The following is a 25,018-nucleotide window of genomic DNA, read 5'->3' as shown; positions in this document are numbered from 1 at the left end:
GGTGTCAGGAGACAGCCTCCATGGCTGCAAGGAGGCAGCGGCACGTAGCCTCGTGCAAGACGCACGACCCGGTGCTCGCGTTGTGCCTGCGTGCCTCAGGTCATCTCGGGAAGCACCTGCTGTGTAGGTGCCAGACAGAGATGATATCAAATGAAACTTTGGCACCAAAATTGACATACTTCTGCAAAGCCAATTTACATTCTTTGCTCTGGGCTTCTGGAGCCAAAAGGAAAAAAAAAAAAAAAAAGTACTTTGGATCCAAACCTGACTCCGTGGCTCCAGTTTGCCTAGCATAGTTTCCCTGGTATAATGCTAAAATGATGTTCTGGCTCACAGCACTGTGTCCTAGAAGAGTCCCCAGTGGGTATTGCAAAGTCTGTCATAAGAGCAGACTGGGAACAAGACAGCAGTTATGAGATTGTGATGAAAAATGGTCTATTTGTTGCATTGCCCAACTCTGTTCCCATCTTTGTCCTCAAGGGCTTCCTTGCAGACTATGTGATTTGCTTTTTTTCTTTAATGATGTTGGTTTGGAAAAGAGACTCCTTTTTTTCCACTCTCCTGACACACGCTCCATGTGATCCCTCCTTCCCTCTCTCCAGCATTACACCTTCTTTCAGCCGGGATCCTCAGAGGGGCAGATCAGCAGAGTCACAGCCCTAGAAGTCAAGCAGCACCAAACAATACCTGAAGGTCTGGTGTTAACAAATCCGCTCACAGAAAATAGAGTTGGACAACTTGCATTTTCTGGTCTTGAATCTCCCCTGTTATACTCTGGGTTATTGCTTATACCTTCACAAGGGTGGTTTGAGAAGCCCCTTTGAGAAGCTCCAGCAGCTCGCTGCACACGCGCTGCCCAAGGGTAACCAACAAAGGGCAGTGGGGATGCAGCCTGGCTTCTGTCTTGATCTTTCAGCATCAGTCTTGAGCATCCAGAACCCATTTCTTCCTTCCACCAGTAGCTAGCAGCCTGGCAAGCCACCACTCCCACTACAAAGCAGAAATCAATAGCCCAGCATCAGGTTATTTTCATATAATATTGATGTAATAGGATCAAATAATACACAATATTACTGATAACACAACATACTCATTTGCCCGCTTGGTTTTTCTTTTGCAGTTGCTTCAGAGAGGCACCATCTCAATGTAACACTATTAACACAAGTCATTTAGCAACATAAATATTTCCCAGTGTTTAGGCTTCTCGTGCAGACCTGGCAGAGAGCTACGCACGTGCTTGGCAAGGGTCAGACCAGCTTACGGACCTGCAGGAGGAGGTCTCTGCTTCTCCAGTTTTGCCCTGGGAGTGCTGTTCCCTCCGACTGCCTTCCACAGCACCCTGTGCTCTGACAGATGCTGAAAACATCTCTGAAAGCTGAAAGAATAAGACTTGTTCTCTGCTCAGGAGACGTGTAAGGAGCTACAAAGATCCTCGAGAAAATTTGGTCTGTGGGAGCCATTTCAGCCAGCCCTTAGCATCATAATATTAGCCTACTATGCCTTTTGAGAGTAGCACGAGCTTTTAAAGTAAGGTGCTTAAGAAATCAGACTCCTGTTTTTATTGGAGTCCATTGAAGCCAGAAGCAGCCAGAATTAAATTAACTTGATTTTTTCAAAGGCTCACCCCCTTGGCCTCCGCAGTTTCTACCCAAAGCAAATATGTTCAGGCTATAAGGCTGGGCTGAAATGAAGGTAGTGCTCATTAGAGTATAAAGGCTTCACCTTTATGGGTAAGGCAGCAGAGAAATAACACCAAACTGATTATTTAAAAACTGCATTAAACTTGTTTCTTTATTGATTCTCTTCTCTGAGGTCCTGATCAGGCAAATACTTTTGCAGGTGTGTAATTGAAGGCCCTGAGAAGTGCCAGGCAGTTAATTATTTGCAGGAATGGGGAGCCTTTTGTGGCAGCTACATAATGAAATATAAATCTGCAAATCTGTCAGTGAATAGGCAGCTCTCCCTTCATTGACTGTTCAAGGCAGCTTCCACTGGCAACAAAAAGCAGTGGTAAGTAAATGCAGAAGATTTCAGAGTCTTTTCCCATCTGGTCACCTGGGGCAGAGTTATCCTCATTGTTTCTTCTGCAGTTTTCCTTTCTGGGCAGGAACATTTCAAGTCTTGGCTGCTGATGTGGGTTTATGATTAAAATTAACCTTGCTAATCCTCCTTACTACAAAAATGGCTCTGCTTATCTACACTGGGGTTGCTTTTCTCAAGGCAGCCAGAGCCCGTCGTGCTTTGCTCGTGGGAGCCCTTCTGGAAATACACCCAGTGGCTCCTGGGGGCTTGAGTTGTGTTGCTCCTGAGCTCTCAGCCATGCAGATTTGGGACTGCTCACCTCCAGGAGGGGTTATTCCCACCTTTGGTGGGTCTTCACGTGCAGCTGAATTTTCTGAATGCTTTGCAAAGGCACCCAAAACGTAGGCAACACTGAGCTTAGTTTAATAATAGTTTCTGACAACTGCACTTAACTCTATTAAAAGCAATGAACCAGACATATGCAGAAAAGATGCTAAAACATCAAAATGAGAAACACAATGCAAGGAGAAGGAGCGTCATTCCTGTCTCACCGCAGGAGATTCGGCATCGCACACTGTTTTCTTCTGGCTAGAAGCTGTTTAAAACCAATCTGCTGTCAGGAGCAGCAGTTAAACAACCCAGAAGAATGAACAGCCACGGCATGCAGTGTCCTGGGCCGCAGCGCTGTAACCACGGGGCTCGACTGAGGTTTCTTTTATGCTTGTGCTCTCTAGCATGACTTCGACAACCTAAGGCAGCCAGGGGGGTGACAGCAGGGAAGAAGAAAGCACTCCTCCTGCTTAGACAGCCAGATTTGACAAAGACTCACGGGCAAGCGTTCGTGGCAAGTCACTCCAGCATGTGGCTCACTGCAGCGCTTGGGTTCTGGTACAATCACCAGCCGCATCCTGCGGCATCCTTCCCGTTCCCCCCGTGCACCTCCCCAGCCAGCTCCTGCTGCAGGCACTCTGGCAAAAGGGGTCCCATGTCCCTCTTTGTGCCTGTTCCCAACTCTGTCAGAGCAGGGAAAAAACCACCACGCATTTATTCTCTTCTTTAGAGGCCTGGGGTTTCCCTCACTTTAATTACAAATGGAAGAAATAGGAACAGCCTCCTGTGGGGTTACTTCTCCAAGATAAGCCAAGGGGCTTTCCCTGCACATCATCATTCCCTTCGCTCCTCTCTCCAGAGCCTTCTCTGCATCACAACAGAGTGCTCACCACATCAGATAATCCATGAGAAGTGGCCGGTGGGAGAAATTTAGGCTGTTTCTTTCTGGGGGGGATGCATTTGCAGGAAGCCATCAGGCACCCCCCCAGGAAAATAAAGCACCGCTCAGTAAAACCAGGCTCGGAAGCAGAAGATCAGATGCGGGATCTTTGCTTTCTTTCCCTACCCACAGCCTCCTCTAGCAAAGCCTCAAAGGAGATTTGGCAGGAGGGATCACTTTACACGTGTTTTCTCAGGGCAATCCGGAGCCTTCCTGGGTCACCAGTAATTTAGACACTGAGAGGTGATTTCCCTGCTGCCTCTACCCATCCATCTCCATCCCTTTCCTATAGCCAGCCAGTCTCACTCCTGGCTACCACCCATCACAGCAGAAAGGACCAGAGGGAGCCCCTGGGGAAGGAGATAAGGGAAATACGCAGAGCACGGCCTTGTCCTGAGCTCCGCAGCATTTCCAACCAACTCCTGTGTGCATTCTCACTGCTTTCCGGCTGTGTGTTGCTCAGATTTTCACGTGTGGGAAGTTTTAAAGGCGGCATTCTAGGCTCTGAAGGCTGGATCCTGTTTTCTCTCTCCTGTCCTCCTTTTCTCATGAGGTATATGAATACCTTCAAAGACGTTTGTGACAAAAAGGCAGTAACCAACCACCTAGAAAGAGGCAAGATGGCCTGATTGAAATCACCAAACGGGTGACCTCAGGCATCCTGCCTCCCAGGGTTATTCACAGGAAAAGACTGAGTTTTTAATGCAGGGAGGTGCGGAAGTCTGTTACTAAATCTCCAAGACAAGACTGGAGCCCACAGCGTGAAACAAGTCCATGCACAAGGCAAGCTAGCACGGCTCCGCCGAGGTCACAGCTCTGCCACTCGTGCAACAGGAGAACTGCTGGATCCTCAGCATCCAGGGCCTGTGACACAAACCAAGGGGCTCTCAACACGAGCATCAGCTCTGTGCCACTCGCTGCAGCTTCATTAAGGTCATTAAGTTGCGTGGAGCAGTCCCTGGGCAAGGCTGCTAGCAGCACGAGGACACGGCAAGCAGGAACCTGGCCGCAGCTGGAAGCAGTAATTTTTTCCATTCCCCCCCCACCTCCTCCTTTTGGGCCCGATACAACTACAGTGCGTCTCTTTAGCAAATGCTCCCACCGAGTTTGCAGAGTCAAAACAGCACATTCCTATGGCCCAAAATGCCTGCGTGACTCCACTGGGCATGAGAGGAGAGGGGGGAAACACGACCAAGGCTGGGCTGAGCCGGGCCAGCTGGAGGGAGGAAGCTGGTGTCAGTGGTCCAGCGGAGACAGAGCTCGTCTGGCACGGCCCCTCCTGGAGATGAGCACCACAGCGGGTGGCTTCCAAGCCCCGAGGACTGGAAACACAATCCTCAAGCCCAGCTTCTGCCGCATGCAACGGGCAGCAGCTGACCTCCCTTCTCCGGCAGCAGACCCGCACGAGGAGAGGCAGCAGACCCACGGGCATCCCTGGGGAACGAGGGGCTTCGGGCACAGGCACCCAGCACGCTGGTTCGAAGGGCTGCAGCTTGATGGCGTGCAGAGGGGGACTGATTTTGGATGGTGTTTTCACGTGGCTTGAGTTCATCAGGCCTTGAAGAGGAATTCCCAGCTCTTACTAGCTTTCGTTGCTTGGAGCAAAAACAACAACAAAAGCATCTAGAGAGATTTAACATCATTAACGGTGGCTTGGAAAGAGAGGGTGAGGTAAGCAAGAGCAAGCATGAGAGGAGGACTGAGGTCTCTGGACAGGTATTCCAGGCATTTTCCACTGCAGCACAGCAGGCTTCGGTCCTGTCTGTTCTCCAGAAGCCGCAAGGACAAACTGCCAGGGAGATCTTCAGGTTTTGGACCTCTCTTGCATTAGGCTTAGGGCAAAGACACTGGTCACTGCCTCCTTTTCCTCCTGAGGAGGAAGAAGGCATCGCGATGAAGTCAGAGCCTGCCGCCTGGCCGCATCTGACAGTGCCTAAAGGTGTCTTGAAACACGGAGCGAAAAATCCTCACACTCATTAAGTGAGATCATGCTTTTTAATTAGCCTCCACTGACAACTCAAGCATGAACAAGCCTGGTGAGCTTCCACGTTGCAGGGGCTGTGCGCACACACTTCTGCTTGTGGCTGTGCGGGATGGGAAGGAGCTGACCCAGGGTTCGGTGCTGGGTGGGAAAGGACATGGATCGTGGCAGCCACGTGCACCCAGCAAGCAGCTCCCGCTGTTTGACATCCCCACCTGCATCCCCTTTTCCCCCAGCATCACCCTGCAGGTCTGAGGCTCAGCCCCAGTTGCTGCGGCTGATGGAGAAGGTGAGCATCAGCGCTGTCGCCTGGCACAGCCACAGCCCCTCTCCCCCTCATCCACCTCCCCGTTATCAGATCCTGTCCATCCTGATTTAAGCTAATGGCTTCCTCACGCGCAGCCCAGAATGTATTATCAGCCAGATCCCTATCACTCTCTAATATACCTTAAGGCTCCAGCTCCTATTTGTCTAAATCAGGGGGGAAAAGAAAGAAGAATGTAGCCCATTGAGCCCTAGTGAGGCAAGGGGCAATGGCTGGAGATCCAGCCCTGAGATGTCTAGCACTGCTGTCTGACGTCCTCTCCCTCTTTACCTGGCACTTTGCTCTAAAAGGAAGAGTAAATATGTCAGTACAGACCAATTGCACAAATACCAGCCTGCGGGAGCCAGCCTGGCTGCAGTTTGCTTCCTGGCCCACCTCTCCTGGCTTCTCAGCCTGCTCCAGCTGCTGCCCAGGGCTCCGTGGCAGTGACCCTTCCAGAGACAGGGACACTCGTCCGGGTGCAGGGATCCAGGGGACACCAAGGAATGCATTCTGAGTGCTCTCTACGGCCCTCGGCACAGAAAAGACCTTCCCAAAAAGCCTGAGTGAAATTTTTCCCTAGGTATCACCGAGCAGCCCCATCAGAAGTGGTTACTTGTTTCTGGCACTAACTGGGCATTGCTGAGACGGGCACTACAGCAACAGAAATACCAGGCTGGGCGTTTTCACTCCCAGCAAGCAGTCATGTTTTGGTTCACACCTGAGGCTCAGCAACAAGTGGTGCCAACACAGCCTGCCCTCTCACCGCCAGAGCACCCTTCTGCTTTTGCAGGACTGCAAGGTCCACAGGGACATGGAACAAGCTCTTAGGAAGTTAGCCAGCTCCACTTCTCTCTCTCTCGGAACAAACCTCACTGACAAATGCCAGCAGCAGCTCAACATCCAGAAGACCAGCGCGCTGAAGACATAAGAAAACACCAAAGGGGTTACATTTTCCTTGGGGCTTTTGTTGGTGTGCAGACTACCAGTGCCTTTCTTCCTGCATCTCCAGATCCCGGAGGTCCTTGGCTGCTCATGCAGCATTGCTCCCACTCGCCATCAAGGACTTTTGTCACCCATTGCTGGCGGTTCACAGACTATCCTTGGTCAGGGCGAGCCACGGGATGCAGAGAGCCGTGGAGGCACTCGCTAACTGATGCAAGTATCTTACTGCAAGACAAACAGCCTCCAGATAAGTAACTCGATACATTTTATTATTATAAAATGGGATTTTTATGTGCAGAATTTGGATGTCACACATACTTTTGTTTCTTTTTTGGACCAGGAAAGATAGGTGGTTAATTGATTAAAAAAAGAAAAAAAAGCTACTTTTAACACAGCAGGGAATATTAACCCCCTCCTTGCCCCAGGCACTCAAAAGCTCTGACAAAGTGAAGCGGAAAATAAACTCTTCTCCAGTCACTTAACAGGTCTGCAACAGGAGGAAATAAGGAACTCTGCCCACCCCTCAGATTGCATTAGTCAGACACCGCAGCATTTTTCAAATAGTCTGTCATTAATCATGACAACACAAGGGAGTGAGAAGGAGATCAAAGAGGTAGAAGTCTGAAATTCCAGTTACGGATTCTCTGCCGTTAAGGTAATGACAAGGTTAGGATCCAGCAACAAGCAGTCGGGAAGTATTTCAGTCTACCTGGGCATCCACAGCTACAGGAACCAGCACAGCCCCCTAAACCGTAGGGGAACGATGCTGGCGCAGCCCAGGTGAGGATCCAGCCATTGGGATTTATGCAAACCACAGAAAACAGCAGAGCAGGGCTGGAATCTTGAAAGGGGTGATATTTCCAGTAGCTCCTGCCTGTGGTTGAAACTGGAAACACCATCCTCTGAGGTCAGCGTTTCCTCACCTCCAACTGAGGAACACCTCCGGCAGCAAGAAAAGGGGGGAAAAACAGCCCAGACAATGGAAGTTATCCAGACGTTACCCAGAAAGGTTCCGGAATGGGCGCTCCCCCTGCTCCGGGGGAAGTTTCCATTTGATTTTCAGCAGAAGGTTTCAGGAAGGCTGATGACTCCTTCCCTGAGTGGGAGGCAGACGTGATCCCTCGATGCCAGTGCCCTCGTGCACAAGCCCTATATCCCTTTAGTGCCACATCCTCTGCAGCGGGGAGCTGATTCACAATTTGTGGCAATGTTAGCAGGAGTTAATCAAGCTCATAAAGCACCACTGCTCTTCACAGAGAGAGCATTCCTGTTGGCATACAGGGCTACCAAACAATACCTAAGGGCAACCTAAGTGAGCTCCAGAACACGAGCACTCATTAACTTTGCATGGTCCCAACACATGGGGTGCAGGAATCCACCGAAGCCACTTTCCTAAAGAGCTGCCAGCTGAGATAGGCTCCTCATTTTTAGTGTCTTCCCTTTCTCAAGGCCAACAAGCAGGTCAGAGAGAGTGCCAGAAACCGCACCCAGGCTTTCCAATCTCATGCTCCGAGACATATCTGCTCCTGCAGGCAAGCACACATCCCCTGAGGGTGCAACACCCAGGGCTTCAGAGAGCTCCAGCCAGCGTCCAGCCCCGCAGGCAGCACATAACGCAGCTACCCCTGCGAGCTGCCCTACTGCTCGCTCTCCAGTCTCTTGTAAAAACATCCCCAGAATCTCTATCACTTCATAAAACTTTAAAACCCAAACCTGGTAGGAGATATTTATAATGCTTGAGATCATTTCCCCCAGATTGACTGTCATTGCTGTTTTATAGATTACTGGCAACTCCCCGTGCCCTTTGCTGGGAAAAAAAAAATAAAAAAAATAGGGTTTGATAATTACAGCAGCCCTCGAGACCTTTGATTTAAAGGAAACAAACAAACAGCTTCATTCTGTAAATCTTTGTTAGACTCCAAGCACAACACACACAGCAAACATTCAACGTCCCATCAAAGGAGACGCCTGAGATAATTCAAGGACTGTTTTCAGCCCGTTTAAGTTGGCCCAGCTCTCTTCTCTTGCAGCTAGAGCTACATTGAACAGTGTTCTCCCATTTTCTGAAGCCTGAAAGCACCACGGCTGAGACTCCTTCCCAGAGCCCAGCTGCTCTTCCAGTGCTCTGCAAGGCAGCCCCAGCTAGAGGGAGGACAAGCAGCAGGCAGAAGAGAAACAAACGCTGTTTGCATGCTTGTCTCTTCACTGGCTTCAGTGTTTACACCAAACAAACAGCAAACAACGATTTCTTTGCCAAAAAGAAGGCAAAAACAAGCAGCAGTTATGAACCAGAGTACAGAGCAGATCTAATGAAGAAGCAAGTATCTTAAATGCAATTTCTGGATTTAAGAGTTAGGGCCTGAAAACCTGGAAGAAAGCTTTATGGAAACACAAGATGCTGTTCTCCACGCGATGCCAGGTTTCTCTCTTGTTTTTCATCAGTGTGGCAAGTATTTCTCAGAAGTCCTAATGCTAGGGAAAACATTTCCAGGCACGTTAGCACTGTGTGTGGGGACGTCTGAGCTGCGCTGACACAGTGCAGAAGGGGCCTCCTGCAGAGACAGCCACACAAAAGCACCAACGCAGCTCTGGAGCTGCCGCTGCATCGCTGCGGAGCTTTCAAGCTGATATTTCCATTCTTATCTCCATTTGGAGCCTCCCCAGGAGTTGATCAACTGAATATATAACCAAGAATAAAGATATTTCACAGCAGTTCCTTCCACCCTTGCCCTCTACGCAGATTTATTTGCCTAGGCAGTTACAGGACCACAGGCCTACGCAGGGAAGTTTGGTGTAGGTACAAGAAAGCTGTTCCTTGGGTGGTTGTGGCATGATCTTTATGCACATAGTGGTTTATGAAGAAGACACAAGGCAGGCAGGCTGGGCTCGCTGTTCTGTATTTAATTCCAGTCCTCTGGAATCCAGTCCCACCTCCCCAGCCCTGCACTCTGGTACCTTCCCTGTTCACATCCAGGTGTTCAAAGCCCACGTTACAGTGCCCCCCCCCCCCAAAATACCCTCACCAGCTAGGTGCAAATCCTCCATCCCACACGCAGCCAACACCTACTCACCAGCACTGCAGGTACAAACAGCTGCCTGTCCCTTCCCACTGGCTACCCAGCAGGAGAATGGTGGGTCCAAGGAACCTGCAGGAAATTGGCTATCCCGGACCAGATTCAGTGCACCTGAAACCCTAATCTCATGTTCTCTTACTCTTCACTGATACCAGCCCGACTTGAGCATTAAGGAAAGTCACCGAACAAGAATCAGCTGTGTAACTGATGAGTTTGGTACTCTCTTTGCACAGACAAGCTCAATTTTTACAGTCAGCAGCTTCCAAATTTTCTATGGAAACGTGGCAGATGAAGGTTTTTGGAGCATGCTGCTATGGCTTTCTCTTTGACTGCAGTTGCAATGCTGAAGTATTAGTTCTAAAATATTACGTAGTATTAACACCCATAGAGGGCTAATTTTATTCTGCCTTTTATTTATTTATTTATTCATTTTTATTTCCCCTACAGTCACCAAATCAGAGCAGTTTTAAAATTCCCCTCGAGTTTTCCTTCAAGACCAGTCGGCCGTTCCGGGTGCAGGCTCCTCTCAGAGAAGAGGCTTGGGGAGGCTCTCTGGTGCTGTTGGATTTCATCACCGTCCCCAGGCCTGATTTATAACCTGCGCCTATTTATAGCAAGAGTTTTATATGACAAACTCATCATCTTGCTTGAAGGTTAATAGCCCGCCATTCAAGGGGAGTTTACATCTGCCGGGCCTTCTTCTACCCCGTGAGGAGAGGCAGGCAACCTGCTGCTAATCCAACGTAAATACCCCTGGAGTCAGTCTGGAGCGTGGCGTGGGGATCATTTACAAAACTGGAAATTCGAATAGAACTTAAAACCTCGTAACCTGTCAGCTCCCAGCCAGGGAAAATATTCACAGGCTGGATGCTGGTGTCTGGACGGTCGCGTTTACTTGTCTGTAGATGAAAGCATGGGGCCGCAGGCTGGACGACCCTGGGGTTACAGTGGTGGCTTTTCTCAGCTCCTAACTCCAGCACAGCCTGTCCAAGGCCCTGTGTGAATTAAATAAAATTCCCTGCAGGTTCCACGTGGGAAGGGCTGATCCTGCACAGCACCGTGCCCTTCGGAGGCAGCCCACGCAAGAGCAGTGGCAATTGCAGAGCTGGGACAACCCAGCTGTCCTTGTCCGTGTAGCTCACAGGACAAAGTTTAAGCAGCCACACCAGCAGAAACACACCTGAAAGGCAATCCTGGTGTTAACCCCCGAACTAGACCCAAACGCCTGTTTTCTGGGATGAATCACTTGAGCTTTAACCAGATTTTTCCCCCGGCCTCAGTGGGTTCTCCATCAGGCTCAGAAACTGCAGCTGGCAGCAGGTTTTGTGAGGGCACCCAACACAAAGGGAGCTAAAAAAGCCTGCTAGCAATACCGTCTAACCTCAACACTTAAGCCAGGGGCAGAGACACGTCCCAGCAGCATGAGGTTATATTTACCATCTCACTAAGCAAGTAACTTTAGCCTGAAGCTGGAAACTTTTAGCCAGACTGTTTAGAATAAGGAATTATGAGTGAAGATAATCACTTTTATAGACATTGAAATTAGCAGTCCATGCTCATCCTAGGATGGCTGGGTTTATTGTTCCTGAAATATAAGCTAAGCCGTGAAGCAGTCTGTTTACATTGCAGCCCATGTAAGAGGGATGTGTGGTGACCACAGCAATGCAGCATCCAACGGGAATATGGAGCTCGGAGAGTCATACGGGCCAGGAACACCAGGCTCAGGGTCAGTATCTCGCAAGCAAAAGCTCTCAGGTAGGGAAAATCCACACAGGAGATGTCAGAACCCTGGATAGTGAACGCAGCACAGAGCACTGACTCCAGCAAAACCACGCTGGCTTGCACTGGCTTTGGATCCAAACTGCACGCAGGGTGCACAGCCTGGTGCAAAGGGGCCGGGAGGAAGAGTGAGCAAGTACACGGTGAAGACAGCAAAGATGTAGGAAGCGTTAACTCATCCACGTCACTGCAACCTTCCTGAAAATGTTCCTGAACTAGCTTGTAAGTACCTGGACAAAGTTCTGAGTGCAAGTACAAGTTACTAATGCTTGAAGCTTTCCAAAGGTGATTGCGTGGCAAATATTTCTGTGAACAACTCAGAGATGAGGGCAAGAAAGAAACTTGTTCCAGTAATGCAGGTGTGCTTTTCCTTACCTCGTTTCCCTGAAACACTAAAATTCTTAGAAATGTAAATGAAAAATAAATATATATATTGAAATATATATGTATATATAACATGTATGTATTTTTAAAATGTTCTTTGAATGCAGTTACAGATTATTTAGGAGAAAATAGTTTTTGGCTAAAGCCTATCTTAGACTAGCACAACTTTCAGCCATGTAATGCAGTCCTAGTAATACGCCATGCTGGGCTAGGAGCAGCATTTGTTAATGGGAAATACAGAAGTCTTCCTGACCCTCCTCCTTCAGTGGTCCAAACCAAGCTTCTTCTCAGACGGACTCTTCACGGGTCTCACATGCCAAGGCCAGGCTGAAGATGTCATCATCTCAATGGGCATTAAGTGGCCATTTAATCTGTGTGCATCTCAGATTTCTGCCCCCTTGCACAAATTGCCATTCTCCTTGGGTGGGATTAGCTCACTTGGCCATTAAACCATAGGCTCAAGCACACGGGCTTTAATTTTGTTACAAACAACTCCTTCATACTGAACTTAGTCCTCCCGAGTTCTTGTGTTTTCGTGGACTATAAATTTTATGACTACAAACAGAGAAGCATTGAAACCTCGCTTCTCACACCATTAATCTCCTCAGCCTCCAAAGAGCTCGGAAGCCTTGCAGAGCGTTTGTGTCAGCCACGGCCCAGCAGGAGGCCGTGCCCACATTAGTTATCAGTTTTGTACGCTTGCACCTCGATGCTGGAGGCCAGCCTCAGCTTGCTGCTGGCTGTTTCAGTGCGTTCTGCCCCATCTCAAAGGTGGAGAGATGGCCTCATGCTCACACTGCTGGCCGAAGCCTGGGGATGGAAGAGAATGGCAGCCTGGTGGCATCCAGGGCTCAACTTGTAGCCAACAGACAACCCTTCTTGATCCCCTTAAGCAAGAACCTTCAGGATTTTTATTTTGAGGATAAAAAGAGTTGATGAAAACCCCACAAGCTTCCTGCTGGTGGCAGTGGACTCAGGAAAAGCTCAAGAGACAGTGTCAGTTTCCCTCTAATTTTTCTTTTCCCCTAGGCTATGAGACTGAGTCCGACCCAAACAGTCTCTACTGGTTAAATGAAAAAGGCAATGTGGCTTACAGAACATGGAGAGAGACCAGAGATGGAGGAGAATATGAAGAGAGACCACAGCTGGAGGTTTACTTCTCTCTCTGACAGTGACCAGAAGCAAATCACTCCTACCAAGGGAGATTTAAGCCATCACTGTTTAGGCTGTGCGTTCCTCAGGGCACTGTGATTACACATTTAGCTTCTGGCACACTGGGGAAACACCTGCCAGGACAGCACTCCATACATACATAAAGGCGGAACAATTCACAGGAGTAAAACGCAACAAACAGGGAAAAAAAATAAGTCACACATCCCAAAACGAGTTCTGATAAACATTTTTTAGTTCTACAACAAAATAAATATTTTAACTCTGATTTACCAAGAACAGTGAGACTTTGCTCAAAAAACCCATAGGTATAACAACATACATTGAATGTCACAACACTTGGTGATTACGTCGCTGCAAGTCATGCAAGTAACAGCCCAATTTATTACAAATATTCACGCAGTAGGAAGTACAGGATAGTAATACATGCTGGGATATAGGCCATTTGTCCTGACTACACCTACTCCATCAAAACCCAGTGCAAACAACCCGTCTTTGTTGATACGGTTCAGTGATATGCATGTGGGTTATTGTGAAGCCCCAAAAATCACTACTGTGGCAATTTGCTGTCTTTCAGTAGCTGTGGATTCCCCTACACCAGGGGAACAACCAGTACACAACAGTGTACTAAAATAAATCCACAGGAATTGCTGGCACGTATTGTATAGCAAGAGTTAATATCTCATTCACATGTCCAGTTAGAACAATTGCATTCTTTTGACTAGAAAAGAGGAATTTACCTATGTATACCTGAAACAGCACTAACAGATTGTTCCACATACTCTCTACTTACTCTTCCCTTAGGTATTTTAATACATTCTCAGCGAATGAAAAATACCATTTAGCCCTCCTTTTAAGATCAATCTTTAGGTATTTAGAATGGAGATAAAGAGCCTCAGACATATCTATTATAGGGCAGATTTTTCCACAGCTCTTGAAATAAGACATCTTTGCTACAGCAGTGTTCCTGGAGCTTGTAGAAACATCGTATATTGATCAGCCTGAACAACAGACCCAGCAACAGATGACATTTGTTCATACTTTCTGTCCCCAGCAGTCTTTGTTTTCATTGCATGAAGATGTTGTAACTGATCATAAAAAACTGCAATGTTATACAACTGGTATCTTCCTTTCACTGCAAGTGCTCCAAAACAAGTATCTGGACTCCATTTTGGACCTTGCTAACATTATTTATGATGCTGCTATACAACCATTTCCTTAGTTAAGTTGCACCAATAAAAGGGCCAAGTCTCTGTTGAAGGGGAAAGCTATAGAGGTACGTTAAATGAGTAGTTTTGTTTTTTTTTATCACAATTTTTTAGGTTAACACACTAACCCACTGAAATGACAACACCCATTCACTTTTTAAAAAGTTTATAGCCTGAGGCTATTTTCAAAGCAGCTTTGGGGGCTCAATCTCACATGCTTACATTCGCAAACAGATTTGTGGAAATCCAGAACATATTCACTGCCTGCAGGTTGGCTTTTGGACAGTCTTTGACAGCACTTCCAACAAACAAGCAGAGCTCAGACTCCATTTTACCCATGCCATCTGATGGAAGTAAGCCTTGTCCTGTGTTTTCTTTATTTCACCATAGTCAAAAAAGCACCAAACAGGTGACATATCTGATTTGAGGCTGCTGTCCTCACTGTCTGTGCCAGCCTTTGGACAACTGTCGTAATGCATTTGATACATTTGAAAATGAATATATGGCATCTGAGAAGACGCTGTGTATGTGATGCAGTCCAAAGCCAAATATATATCTTACTAAAACATAAGAACATGACTGAGGGAGTTCACGCTAGAACTGGTGCCATCGGCCTCACTTTTTCTTAAAAACAAAACTGCGCAGGCAGCGAGGTATTTGGCTTCATCAATAACATCAAAGAAATACCTAGGTAGAGAGAACCACAATTAAACAGTTCAGACTTTGGATTCCCATCTCTGGAGCAGGCATTGTTTGAGAATTCAACATGCTACTTGTCAAATATATCTAAGTTTGGACATGAGAGGGCCTATACCATTTACAGTTGTATGAAAAACAGTTTTGTTGACAAATTCTTGTCTCCTTCCTCCACAGCACACTGAATATAGTCACTATTTTACTTCCCCCTCAATCCTTCATTTACCAACTTAAACACCCCTCAATCAATCCCAAAGACGTGCTGATTACAAGTGTTATTTTGTGAAACAAAGTTATAATGTAACAAATGCCATATCTCAGTGTATTGCTCAGTGAGCGTCTGGTGAAGCACAAATTAAATATTACAGTTTGTTTCTGAATTATAAAAGTGTATTTTTTTATGATGAATGAACCGCTGTGGACCTTGAAAAGCAGTAGCCTCTGAAAGCAAGCTGAAGTATCTGCAAAAGGAAAGGCTCTTTGCTCGTTTAAAGTTGCCAACAGTTACATGAAGCAGTCTTCAAGAGTCTAAGTAAAGGTTTCTTCAGTCAAATATATGCTGCAAGGCTCTCGCTTGTATCCTTCCCTGACCCAGTGCTGCAGATGATGTTATGCGCCCATTAGCATGCCCATGAAATCCGATCCATTCTGAATGGTGATGGGAGCTCCAGCGCTGTTGTCCACAAATATGGAGGTGTACTGGCCAGCCTGCAGAGAGAATGAGAGGGAAAATCTGACATTTCATCCCAGTGTAAAAGGAGAAAAGCATTTCAGTGCCATGAACTAAGCCTAGAAGTTTCCTGCTGTTTTCTGTGGCTCCTGGGAACAGGATCTGGCCCAACATCTTCACTGCAGCACGAAGGCTTTGACTTGGAAGAAACCTGCTGCAGTGAAACTGTTTTAAGCTCGTTACTTAACCAGATCCTTACTGCACCAGTGTCTTCTTCAGTGATCACAGTCACATAGCCATCTGCACTTCAGATTCGCTTCTATGAAATGGGAAATATGACTGCCACCTTGACAATACAGGAGGAGACTTGAGAAAGAAAAACATTTGTTTTCATTAAGTCATTTCTTAGAGACAAGGCTACCTCCGTGACTTAAGATCAGAATGTGCAACATGTGTTCTTTGCTCCTGTTCCTGTCACAGATTCTCTAAATGACATACCTGGGGTGACTATAACTTCATTAACCTTAAAAAGAAGGTTAACAGCTTTCCCACCTCCTGGTGAGAATTCAGCCTTGCCAGTGAATAACTCCGCATCCTGCCCAGCAAACTGTAACTGTGCCTCCCAGTCTGCAAAGACCTACCTGCAGCTGCAGTAAGCCATGCACGTAGACCGTGAAGATTTTGCTGTTACTTTCCAAACCAGCAATGACTTCCAAAGACCTAAACAGCAGAGAAAGAAAAATAAACAGGTTAAGCACCTGAGGCAGTCACAACACAGCTGTATGTGGAACAGCAACAGTCTCACAGCCTCCCTAGAAAGAGGACCTGGTGTGCCAGTGTCCATCTGTACTAAACAGGTGGCCTTGGTTCTAGCTGAAATCGGCCTTGGAAGAAGAACAGCAGAACTCTGTCCTCACTGCAGTAACTTACGGAAGACCCACAGCGTACACAGGGTTGTGGATGCAAAATTCAGCTGCAGGCAGAAAGAGGGAGCCACCTCCTCTCACTAAGGCCTTTCTCAAGACCCTGTGGTCTCTAACTCTCACCCTGGAACAGAAGCTGAACATGTCCGTTAGATCCATCTACGTGCCAGCTATCCCACAGTCTGTTGACCACCACAACAGTTTATACTCCTGTTATTCTGCAAAGAGCTAGCTATACATTACAGTTCATTTTCAAGGTGTGAAAGGCCTATTTCACCATAACAATACATGTAGGCTGTCTGTGCAAGAAAAAAAAACATACTCTGCAGCTGAAAGCTATTTTTGGGAGGCCATGTAGATCAGGGATCACATACAAGCTAAAAAAAATCGTGTGATTCAATTTAAGTTTGTGGGAGAGCTCCAGATCACCCCCCATCACTGTTCTTTTCTAATATCATGTTATTCCCACCTTATTCCTTGCAGCAGTAACACGTAGGAGAGCCACTCTGTGGCATCCTCAGTTTCTGGAGAACCATTCCTCAAAGCAATATGAAAGCACAGAGCTCCATGCCTGCCTGGCTTTTCCAAAATCTGCCTAGCCAGTGCTAGCAGATCCAGTTGTTTTTCCAAGCAAACCAACCCCCCTCCCTCCCTTTTTTCCATGAAGGGGTGGTGACGAAACCTAGCAAGTGCAAACGTGCTGTTTCCAGCCCCCTTGCAAGGAAATAATGTGCACAAAAGGTAGGGGCAATTTGGCCCTGAGAGAGCAAGCCACTTGGCACCACCTTGATTGAAGAGCTCAGTCTGTGTGTCATATCCTGCCAAAAGCCTAACTTGGGTGGGAACTTCCCACCATTAATCTCTTCTACTCCAACTGTCTCCGTGCCTCTCAGTTTCCATCTCTCTCAGCCGAAAGCCCTCAGGGCTCTTTCAGCTCCCTAAAATGAATGACTGTGTACGTAGACATCCCCAGGAAATTCCACAAGTACGGGTAGCAGCTCAGCCTGTGCCAGCAGAGTGTCTGTCCAGACAGGTTCCCATCCCTCCACCCATCCTCCTTCCATCCCACAGACCAGTCACACTCTCACCCACTAGAGGAGGGAGAGATGTCTCCCATAGAGCCGGTGCTGGTCCCACTTTATTCCCACTGCTGTCCAGCTCACTCAGCTCAGGACAGCCTTGCAGGACAACCGACAGTAAATTGCAGGCTTGGACAACTGATGAAAACTGAGTCAGACTTCAGAGAGTTTTATCTAAACCATTAACAGCTGGGTCAGTTCTGACTAAGAAAAAAAGTTTTTATTGTCATTGCTCTTTGGAGAGCGTAACTATAAATTCTTCACGTGGCAAGTTAATCCCAAAAACATCCCAATAAACATGCCTAGGCTGTATGTGACAAAGAGGTTGTTCACATATCCCAGATAGTACCCGAAGACCTTGCTAGGAGCTTTCAGCTCAACGACCTGCAATGTGAAAGTCCTGGTAGCTTCCACGATCCACACAGAAGCTTCCTGTTAGGTAATTCTCGTGCCTGCATTTACCAGAACAAGTAAACAAGACTAAAGTCATGTTGCAATCAGAGGCTGACATCCATTCTTAAGTAATGTTACTGGTTGGCTGAATGGACAACAGAGGGGAGAAAGAAACACTGTCCTTGCAAACAGAAGTGAGCCTTACAGAGAAAAAAAAAAAAAAAACACACTTTGTTCTTTCTCAGATGCCTTAATTAAATCAGCTGGGAATTTGTGGAATCATTAAAACTCACCACTGGCACCTTCGTTTATTTTTCAAAATGATTTATCTGTCTTTCCCTCTTGAAAGGGCACAGAGTGACAATGATTTCCTAAGTGCTTCAGGCTCTAAAACAGCAGTGCTTTAAAGCAAACAAGTCCCAAGCCAAGATGCAACGGCCTCATAGGTTCTATAAATCAGATTTATATTTGTAAGTAGTTAGATATGGGTTTAAGAATTATTCTAAAAATAATTTTTGGATGAACACATAAGGAGAGCCTTTTCCATTAGCACGCTCTCCACAGATGGCTAAAGAATGACACTCAAATTTTACCTGTATTCAGGTCATTACTTTCAGTTACCTCACTTTGCTTTTTCTACCTCTAAAACCGTGGAGAAATCAGAAGCCCGGTGACACTTGAGAATGGAATTTAGATTTTCTATATGATTTTGTAAGTGAAGATTTGTGAGAGCTACTGGCAAAAAGGGCAGTAACGTTCTGCCCTGTTGTTCCTACCTGTTCCACCCCTGAGAATAAAAGCCTGGAGTCTCTGAAATCACTCAGTGTCATCAGACATTCCAGATGTCAAGATCAGGCCCATGTCCGTTCTTAACAAGATCTAAAGGACTCCTCACAAGTGCAAGGCTGCAACCAGTCTGTCACTGCCTCAGCTAAGTGCTGCAATCATAAAAGACTGTTATAAAACAGTCTACAAGGCTGAATAGGTGCCAGGTGCTCTAGTCAACAAGCTCCTTGACTTCCCATCAGGTCAATGGGCACGCAGCTCCTTGTTACCCTAGTTACTAATGGCTACTCTGACGCCAATCACGTCTTTTCCACAGGCCAAAGAAACCTAAGAGAGCTGGTATTTATTGTATGAGGCTTCACGTCAAATTCATCCTCCAGTAAAGCCCCTAAACTGAAATGCCGGTGGAGAGGTCAGTCCTATTTACAGCGCTTTGAGTTATGGAATGGGGAAGGTGAGGGCTGAAGGAGCCAGCCCAGCAGCAAACTTATGGTTTCGTGGGTTTTAAGCTGCACCTGTGGAGTCATTTTATGGATGTATTTCAGTGGTGCTATTGCAAGGGTGTTGCTACAGCTGCACTGGAAGAGCTGCAGGCAGGGCAGACCTTCTGCAAGCCCTGCAGAGGCGATTTTCCTCCAGTGACAAAGCTCCAGCCACAGATCCAGGCAGTGACCACTCTACCCAAGCAGCACTGCCCTCTGCTGGGTGCATTTCAGCCCAGCCCAGGGGTTCACCAGCCGCCTTCCTCCAAGCAAAGCACGCCAAGCTCAACATCCTCGGCAAGCTGGCCCCCTGAGACACAGGGCACCTATGTGCTACAGCTGAAAGGATGACAAAGCCAGCAAACAGCAGCCGACAGCATGCTTACGGCATGGCCCTTTGCATGAGGAGCAGCACTCAACGTTGCCACAGCCTAACAAAAGCCTTTGTTTAGCAGAGGTTTACCAAATGAATCCCAACAGAGGAAAATTCAGCTCGGATGTCTGAGCAAGCTCCGTGAGGCAGCTAGGGGCTGCAAGATGGTATGACAGACCTTTGGGGAAGCCCTGCTCTTTCTGCCTCAGGAACCATCCACCTCTATTTTCCACCTACTCCTTTTTTCTCATCACCCCAACACTTCCATGGCAACGCTAGCGAGATGGTGCGCATTGCATTCAGGAGGCAGGTGAAATTGTAAAACTGAGCTAACAACCTCCGGCACAAAAGTGTTTCTCTCACTCCTTGTGTTTATGATGATAGCTGAGCACTCAGCACCTTTAGCTACATCCAGTTTCAGCCCGCTTCACTCACAATTCTCTCAACATATGTAATATTTATTCTGCTATTTAGAGTACCTGACACCATCCACTGAAACGTTAAAAAACAGGAAAAAAAACCACAAAGCCTAAGGGCTACATGGAATCCATCTCTTCAGAGAAGTTCTACAAGCACTTTTGATATAAAATTCACTGTTGATGAACCTGATTTCCACAACCGGTTGAAACATCAGCCCATCTGAGAAAAATAATTGCCCGGACAGCACTGCAGTAACTCACGTGTATCGGTGGCAGAGAGATTCAATGCAGATCAACACTCGGACATTATCTCTGGCTCGGAGCTGGACTTTACTCTTTAATTCACTATGATCTGGCGAAGGCAGAGAAACAAATATAACCACTTTTGGAATGCAGCAGAAAATCACTTCCCAGCGTTTGGCTCGAAAGAGATTCCAGTAATATTGCGGCTTCTTAGGAAAGCACCCTTCTAGTTGCTTCATCACCAAATGATTAAACAACCAAACAAAAGCATTGGTGACAAGCTAGAGTCAAAAATGTCTTGATTCAGTTCTATATCATCACACTTATTTTTTCCAATGTCTTTTATGGAAGCCACACACTCTGCACATAAATATATTTGGTGCCTAAGCTCACCCTCCCTAAGGAGTGTTGACTTGTTTGGTTTGCATGGAGCAGCCTGCTGTGAGATCACCCAGCCCTAAGGCCAGCGTTTTGGGTCATGGTGTACCAAAGGGAGAGCTCACTGCAAAGGGCTGCCATTGCACATGCTTCGAATCAGACAAGACCCACCAGAGATCGAGTTCTCCAGGACTCCCTCCTGCATTTCTCAAGCGGTACAGGGAAGGCTTCTGTGGACAGCACTCACCGATGTGGACGTTGGCTGAGAACTGGTAGATCCCAGACACAGGTGCTGTGAAACGTCCCGTTGACAGATTTAATCCTGTCCCCCGGAGAAAAGCTCCTTTGGCCAGAGGCTGTAAAATAAGAGCAGACATTGAGCAAGTCCCCAAGTACAGGTACAGAGGAAATAATCACGGCTCTCCAGCCACTTCAGGTAGAAGTCAGACAGCTCTGACACTATTAAAGAAAAACTGTTCATATTCTTACAGATTCCATATTTAGTTTCATTCTCTTCCAGCCTTGGATTCTACCGATCAGGCAAAAAACCTAGGGAAACAGCATGCAGATTCTCCTTATGGCAAGGGAGCAGTCTTAAGTCAAACTCACAGCAGATTATCTGACTTAGACTAAAATAAACTCTGCAAGAAATGTTTATTGTTAGTTTTGGCCTGTCTGATATGAATTTGGCTAGAGCTGGGGAGAAGCAAGAGTGGCTTCAATGGGCCAAGAAAGCACATTAGTCAGACTCTGCTTCCACCGCAAGGGCATTCTGTGCAGTGTAAATCCATTCCCATGGATGCTGTTCTGAGAGATTTGTCCTGCGTTGGTCCCGAGGGACAGAAGAGCAGTTCAAACCTGCCTTTGTGAGACACACACGCTGCTATATCCCTAATACATGCATGAATGCCTAACAGGGCAATCTCAACAGAACTCAATAAGCCAAAATTTGAGTACTTTCCAATGCTAGGTAGAGAGAGGGGTCTGAAAGACAGTGCTGGAATTCACAGCGATGTTGCTACAGGTGTTGTTATACTTAAAAAAAAATAAAAGAAAAGAAAAGAAAAAGAAAAGGAAAACCTGCTTAGCTGCTTTCTCTCTGAAAGCAAGTAAAAGGCTGCAAAAGTTTGGGTCAGGTGGTGCCTGTGTAGAGAGTTACTGCATGGTAGAAGGAAATGACTAACCTGCAAAATCCCAAGCAAGGCTCACAGAGTAATTCTCAGTCCCTATTTAGCAAGATCCAGACCTAGACTTAAATTCCACAGAACCTAACTGGAAATGTTTTACAAACGTATCTACATTTATCAATGTGCACTGGTGTGTGCCTGTGAACAGATACACACAAACACACACAAAAAGGAAGCAAGTTTCCTCTATGTGTGGAGGCACAGAGGATCTAACAGCTAACCTAGCAGCAAAGACTGTGGAATGAGATTGATTCCACTCTTATGCCATCGCTGTGCAATCACTTTCAGTAATGCTATTTTTAATTTACATCACTGGAAGTGCAGATCCAAGCCCTGTATGTTCAAAACTGTTCTGCATTGTTAATTCATTCCTTTCTTGTTACAGCTATTAGCAGAATCAGCAACCTAATTCCAAAACCACTGGATGGGCATGGAAGGCAATTTTAGGCACCAGTAAATTATCACTGATAAAGCATTCCTGTTTCTTCATGCCTTCTGTGGCTTTGTTATTCTTTTGCTCATAGAAATAGACAATGCAAAGGGTTGGTTCTGAGAAGGGAGAGGTTTCTCTGGGCAAAAATATTCCATTAAACCTCATGCCAATTAGAGTTCCCTGTTGCATTTACTGTCTCACAGCAGCATACTCACCTAGCTGCTTCCAGCACTGCAGGGATTTACATCTGAGAAACTATTTGTACACCAGTTATTTCAATAAGCAGACCAAAAGCAAACAAGTTGGTGTCCACTTTCTACAAACCAAGATCACCTTCTCTTCCTCAGTCCCTCTTTTATCCCCATGCCTCCCCCATACATTCCATGGCTTCCTTCCTGGTGGAAAGTAGGAACCATGCGCAGAGAACTGAGATGTGAGCTGCCAGCTTAGCTCCTCAGTGATAAAGACTCAGTGATAAAGAAAGCAATGTATTGACTTATCTGTTATTAAATAATGGATAACCCAAGCCTGCACAGCAACAATAACGCATGGGGGCTCTCCCAAAGCAGTAATGAAGTTCAGCTACTAAAGGCAGACATTTAACTTGATCTCAAGGCACTAGAGACACCAGGACTCCTCCTGGGATCTTCCAGAATGAACACATGGGCCACCTTAACCTTGAATGATCCAGCTCCAGTGATATTCCTGGGCCCCACATTAATCCCACTTCCATGGCCTGTCAGAGGCTATAGTTACTTCAGTTCTTGCCATTTTCTTTCTACGAAAAAGAGGTAATTTGTCAGAAACTCCAAAGCCTGAGATACAGGAAGCAGAGGTGTGGCGGAAGGAGTACTACATTTAATTCCAAATACCAAGGACATTGTAAGACAAAGAAGAGAGGGGATGAACACTCTTGGAGGAAATTTAGCATGGGAAGATGAGAAAACCATTATATGCTCTCTGAATACTCAAGGTCAGAGTGACAGAAACACCGCATTCAAATGACAAAGAATAGGAGTACCAGTCCCTTTCTCAGCCCACGGTCATTTCCACATATCTCAAAATGCTTTGGATAAGTTCCAAAACCAGGAATTATATTCATTCCCTATCATCTCACTGGGAAGTATCAAGCCGCTGGCTTCTTCACACCATTAAACTGACAGGGGGGAGGGAGGGGAATTCTCTCTCCCCCTTAGACTGTCTAAAGACAATGTTTTCATCTTTGCAGGAGCAGCCACCGTCTCCCTCCCTGTTAAATTCCCCTATATCAGAACACAAGCTAAAACCAGACACTTCTTGTCCCAAAGCTGAAATGAAAGGCTGGCATCCAGAGGCCTGCCAGCCCTCCCACATCAGCTTCAGGGCCAGAAGCAATTAGAAACAAGCTAGGCATACGATAACAAAGCATGGGAAGCATCAGCCTACGCGCTGATTGCTGAGATGTCTTTATTCACATTTTCCCTCCTAATTAATGAGGCAGCAGATCTCTCTAGCCCTGCCTACACTTCAAGTACAATCTTGCCTCTGTGCCAGCACCCACAGTGCTGTCAAACCAGGCTTCCACAAGTGTATTTGGGAAAGATCCAGGAAAGCACCCTATCCAGAACATAACCACTGCCTCTAGTCCTGCAGCTGTGAAGTCCTAGCAGCAGAACTACTCCATAGAAAAGGATCTGCTGGACAGGATTCTGCAGAGATGGGACTTAGCATAGCTGGGATGAAAGCTCAGCACCTTACTGCATAGACAGTTTTTAGCTATTATTTTGACTAGCATTTATACTTCAGATTCAGGTCTTATTTGCAACTGGTTCAGAAATGGTTAGCAGAAGGTTTAATACCATCAAATTCAAGAGCTTGCTTATAGTGACTTACAGCATCCCACGACGGTGTGCTTGTAATTTTAATATGACTATAATAAAATTATATAGGTAACATTTTTTGTCTTCCATTAGACAATATCTAAAGAATTTTAGCATCAAGACTGACTCATCTAACAAAATGATGGCCCTTACTTGGGCTTACAAATCTATAACCAATGACTGCTGTCTGCTTCTGACATTTTTCTACATCCAAAGATTACTCTGGAATAAAACAGGGTTTGCACCGAAAAAAAACCACATCCTTCAGATGAATGCCAAATGTGGACTGGTCTTTCTCTATCATTAACTGAAATAGAAACTGACTGTTTAGACCTGTAAGACAGCCCTCTCTTGCACAGACCTGTTAGAACTTCAGTGAGAACTGTCATGAGACTCAGCTGGGATGCAAGACAGAAAGAAAGTCTGCCCCTCTTCCTCTGGCAAGGAAGAAGACAACTCAAAGCCAACTGTCCATCCTACTGCAGCTGAGCTTTAGGACTGAAATCACTGTATAAGGTCCAACTTATGTCAATTACATAAAAAGGTAGTGCGATATTCACAGCATCCAATCCTGAGACGAGTTTGTGGGATCAGCCTTCCCTTTCAGGAAACACCTTTATCTACAGAGCCACCTAGCAGCTTCGCAGACTAGGGGATCTATAGCTGATCTACGCACGGTGGCTGTTGTGGAGTTGCACAGGTTCAGTCTCTAATCCCTTCTCACCGACTGGAAGTTCTGAAGTTCTACCAGGGTCTTCTTATCTACGACGACTTGTCCTTTTAGCTTGCAGTGGAATGCCTCCTCCACACGTCTGTGGGGTGAAACTTCCTCCAAGGAGAGCAGGAGCGGAGGCAGCTGGCTAGGATGGGCTGAAATAGCAAGGGATGCCCGACGCTCAATGGCTTCTGAGGACAAAAAGAGAAAAAAAGGCTTAGTTTAAGCACCTGTTCTATGAAGCC

At 46.6% G+C, this 25,018-nt stretch overlaps 1 protein-coding gene and 1 long non-coding RNA gene across 3 annotated transcripts in view; one reads left to right on the top strand and one right to left on the bottom strand.

The window, feature by feature from the left end:
* Positions 1-9,598: 9,598 nt before the first annotated feature.
* Positions 9,599-15,545, top strand: LOC310883225. The gene is made up of 2 exons (XR_014573380.1): positions 9,599-9,944; positions 10,044-15,545. It is a non-coding gene; the product is annotated as an uncharacterized lncRNA (long non-coding RNA).
* The window catches only part of C1QTNF12 (C1q and TNF related 12), a 26,720-nt gene continuing 14,848 nt past the window's right edge, over positions 13,147-25,018 (bottom strand). For both annotated transcript variants that reach the window (XM_083803207.1, XM_083803206.1), the window contains exons 5-9: positions 24,783-24,964; positions 20,827-20,935; positions 20,220-20,310; positions 16,145-16,223; positions 13,147-15,541 (exon numbers count right to left, since the gene is read on the bottom strand). In XM_083803207.1, the coding sequence (XP_083659333.1) occupies positions 15,443-15,541; positions 16,145-16,223; positions 20,220-20,310; positions 20,827-20,935; positions 24,783-24,964 (560 nt within the window). In that variant the 3' untranslated portion in view covers positions 13,147-15,442. The remainder of the gene's footprint in view (positions 15,542-16,144; positions 16,224-20,219; positions 20,311-20,826; positions 20,936-24,782; positions 24,965-25,018) is intronic.

This window comes from Anser anser, assembly GCF_964211835.1.
Source record: "Anser anser genome assembly, chromosome: 17".
Taxonomy (NCBI): domain Eukaryota; kingdom Metazoa; phylum Chordata; class Aves; order Anseriformes; family Anatidae; genus Anser; species Anser anser.
This window is presented reverse-complemented; position numbering and strand designations above follow the sequence as displayed.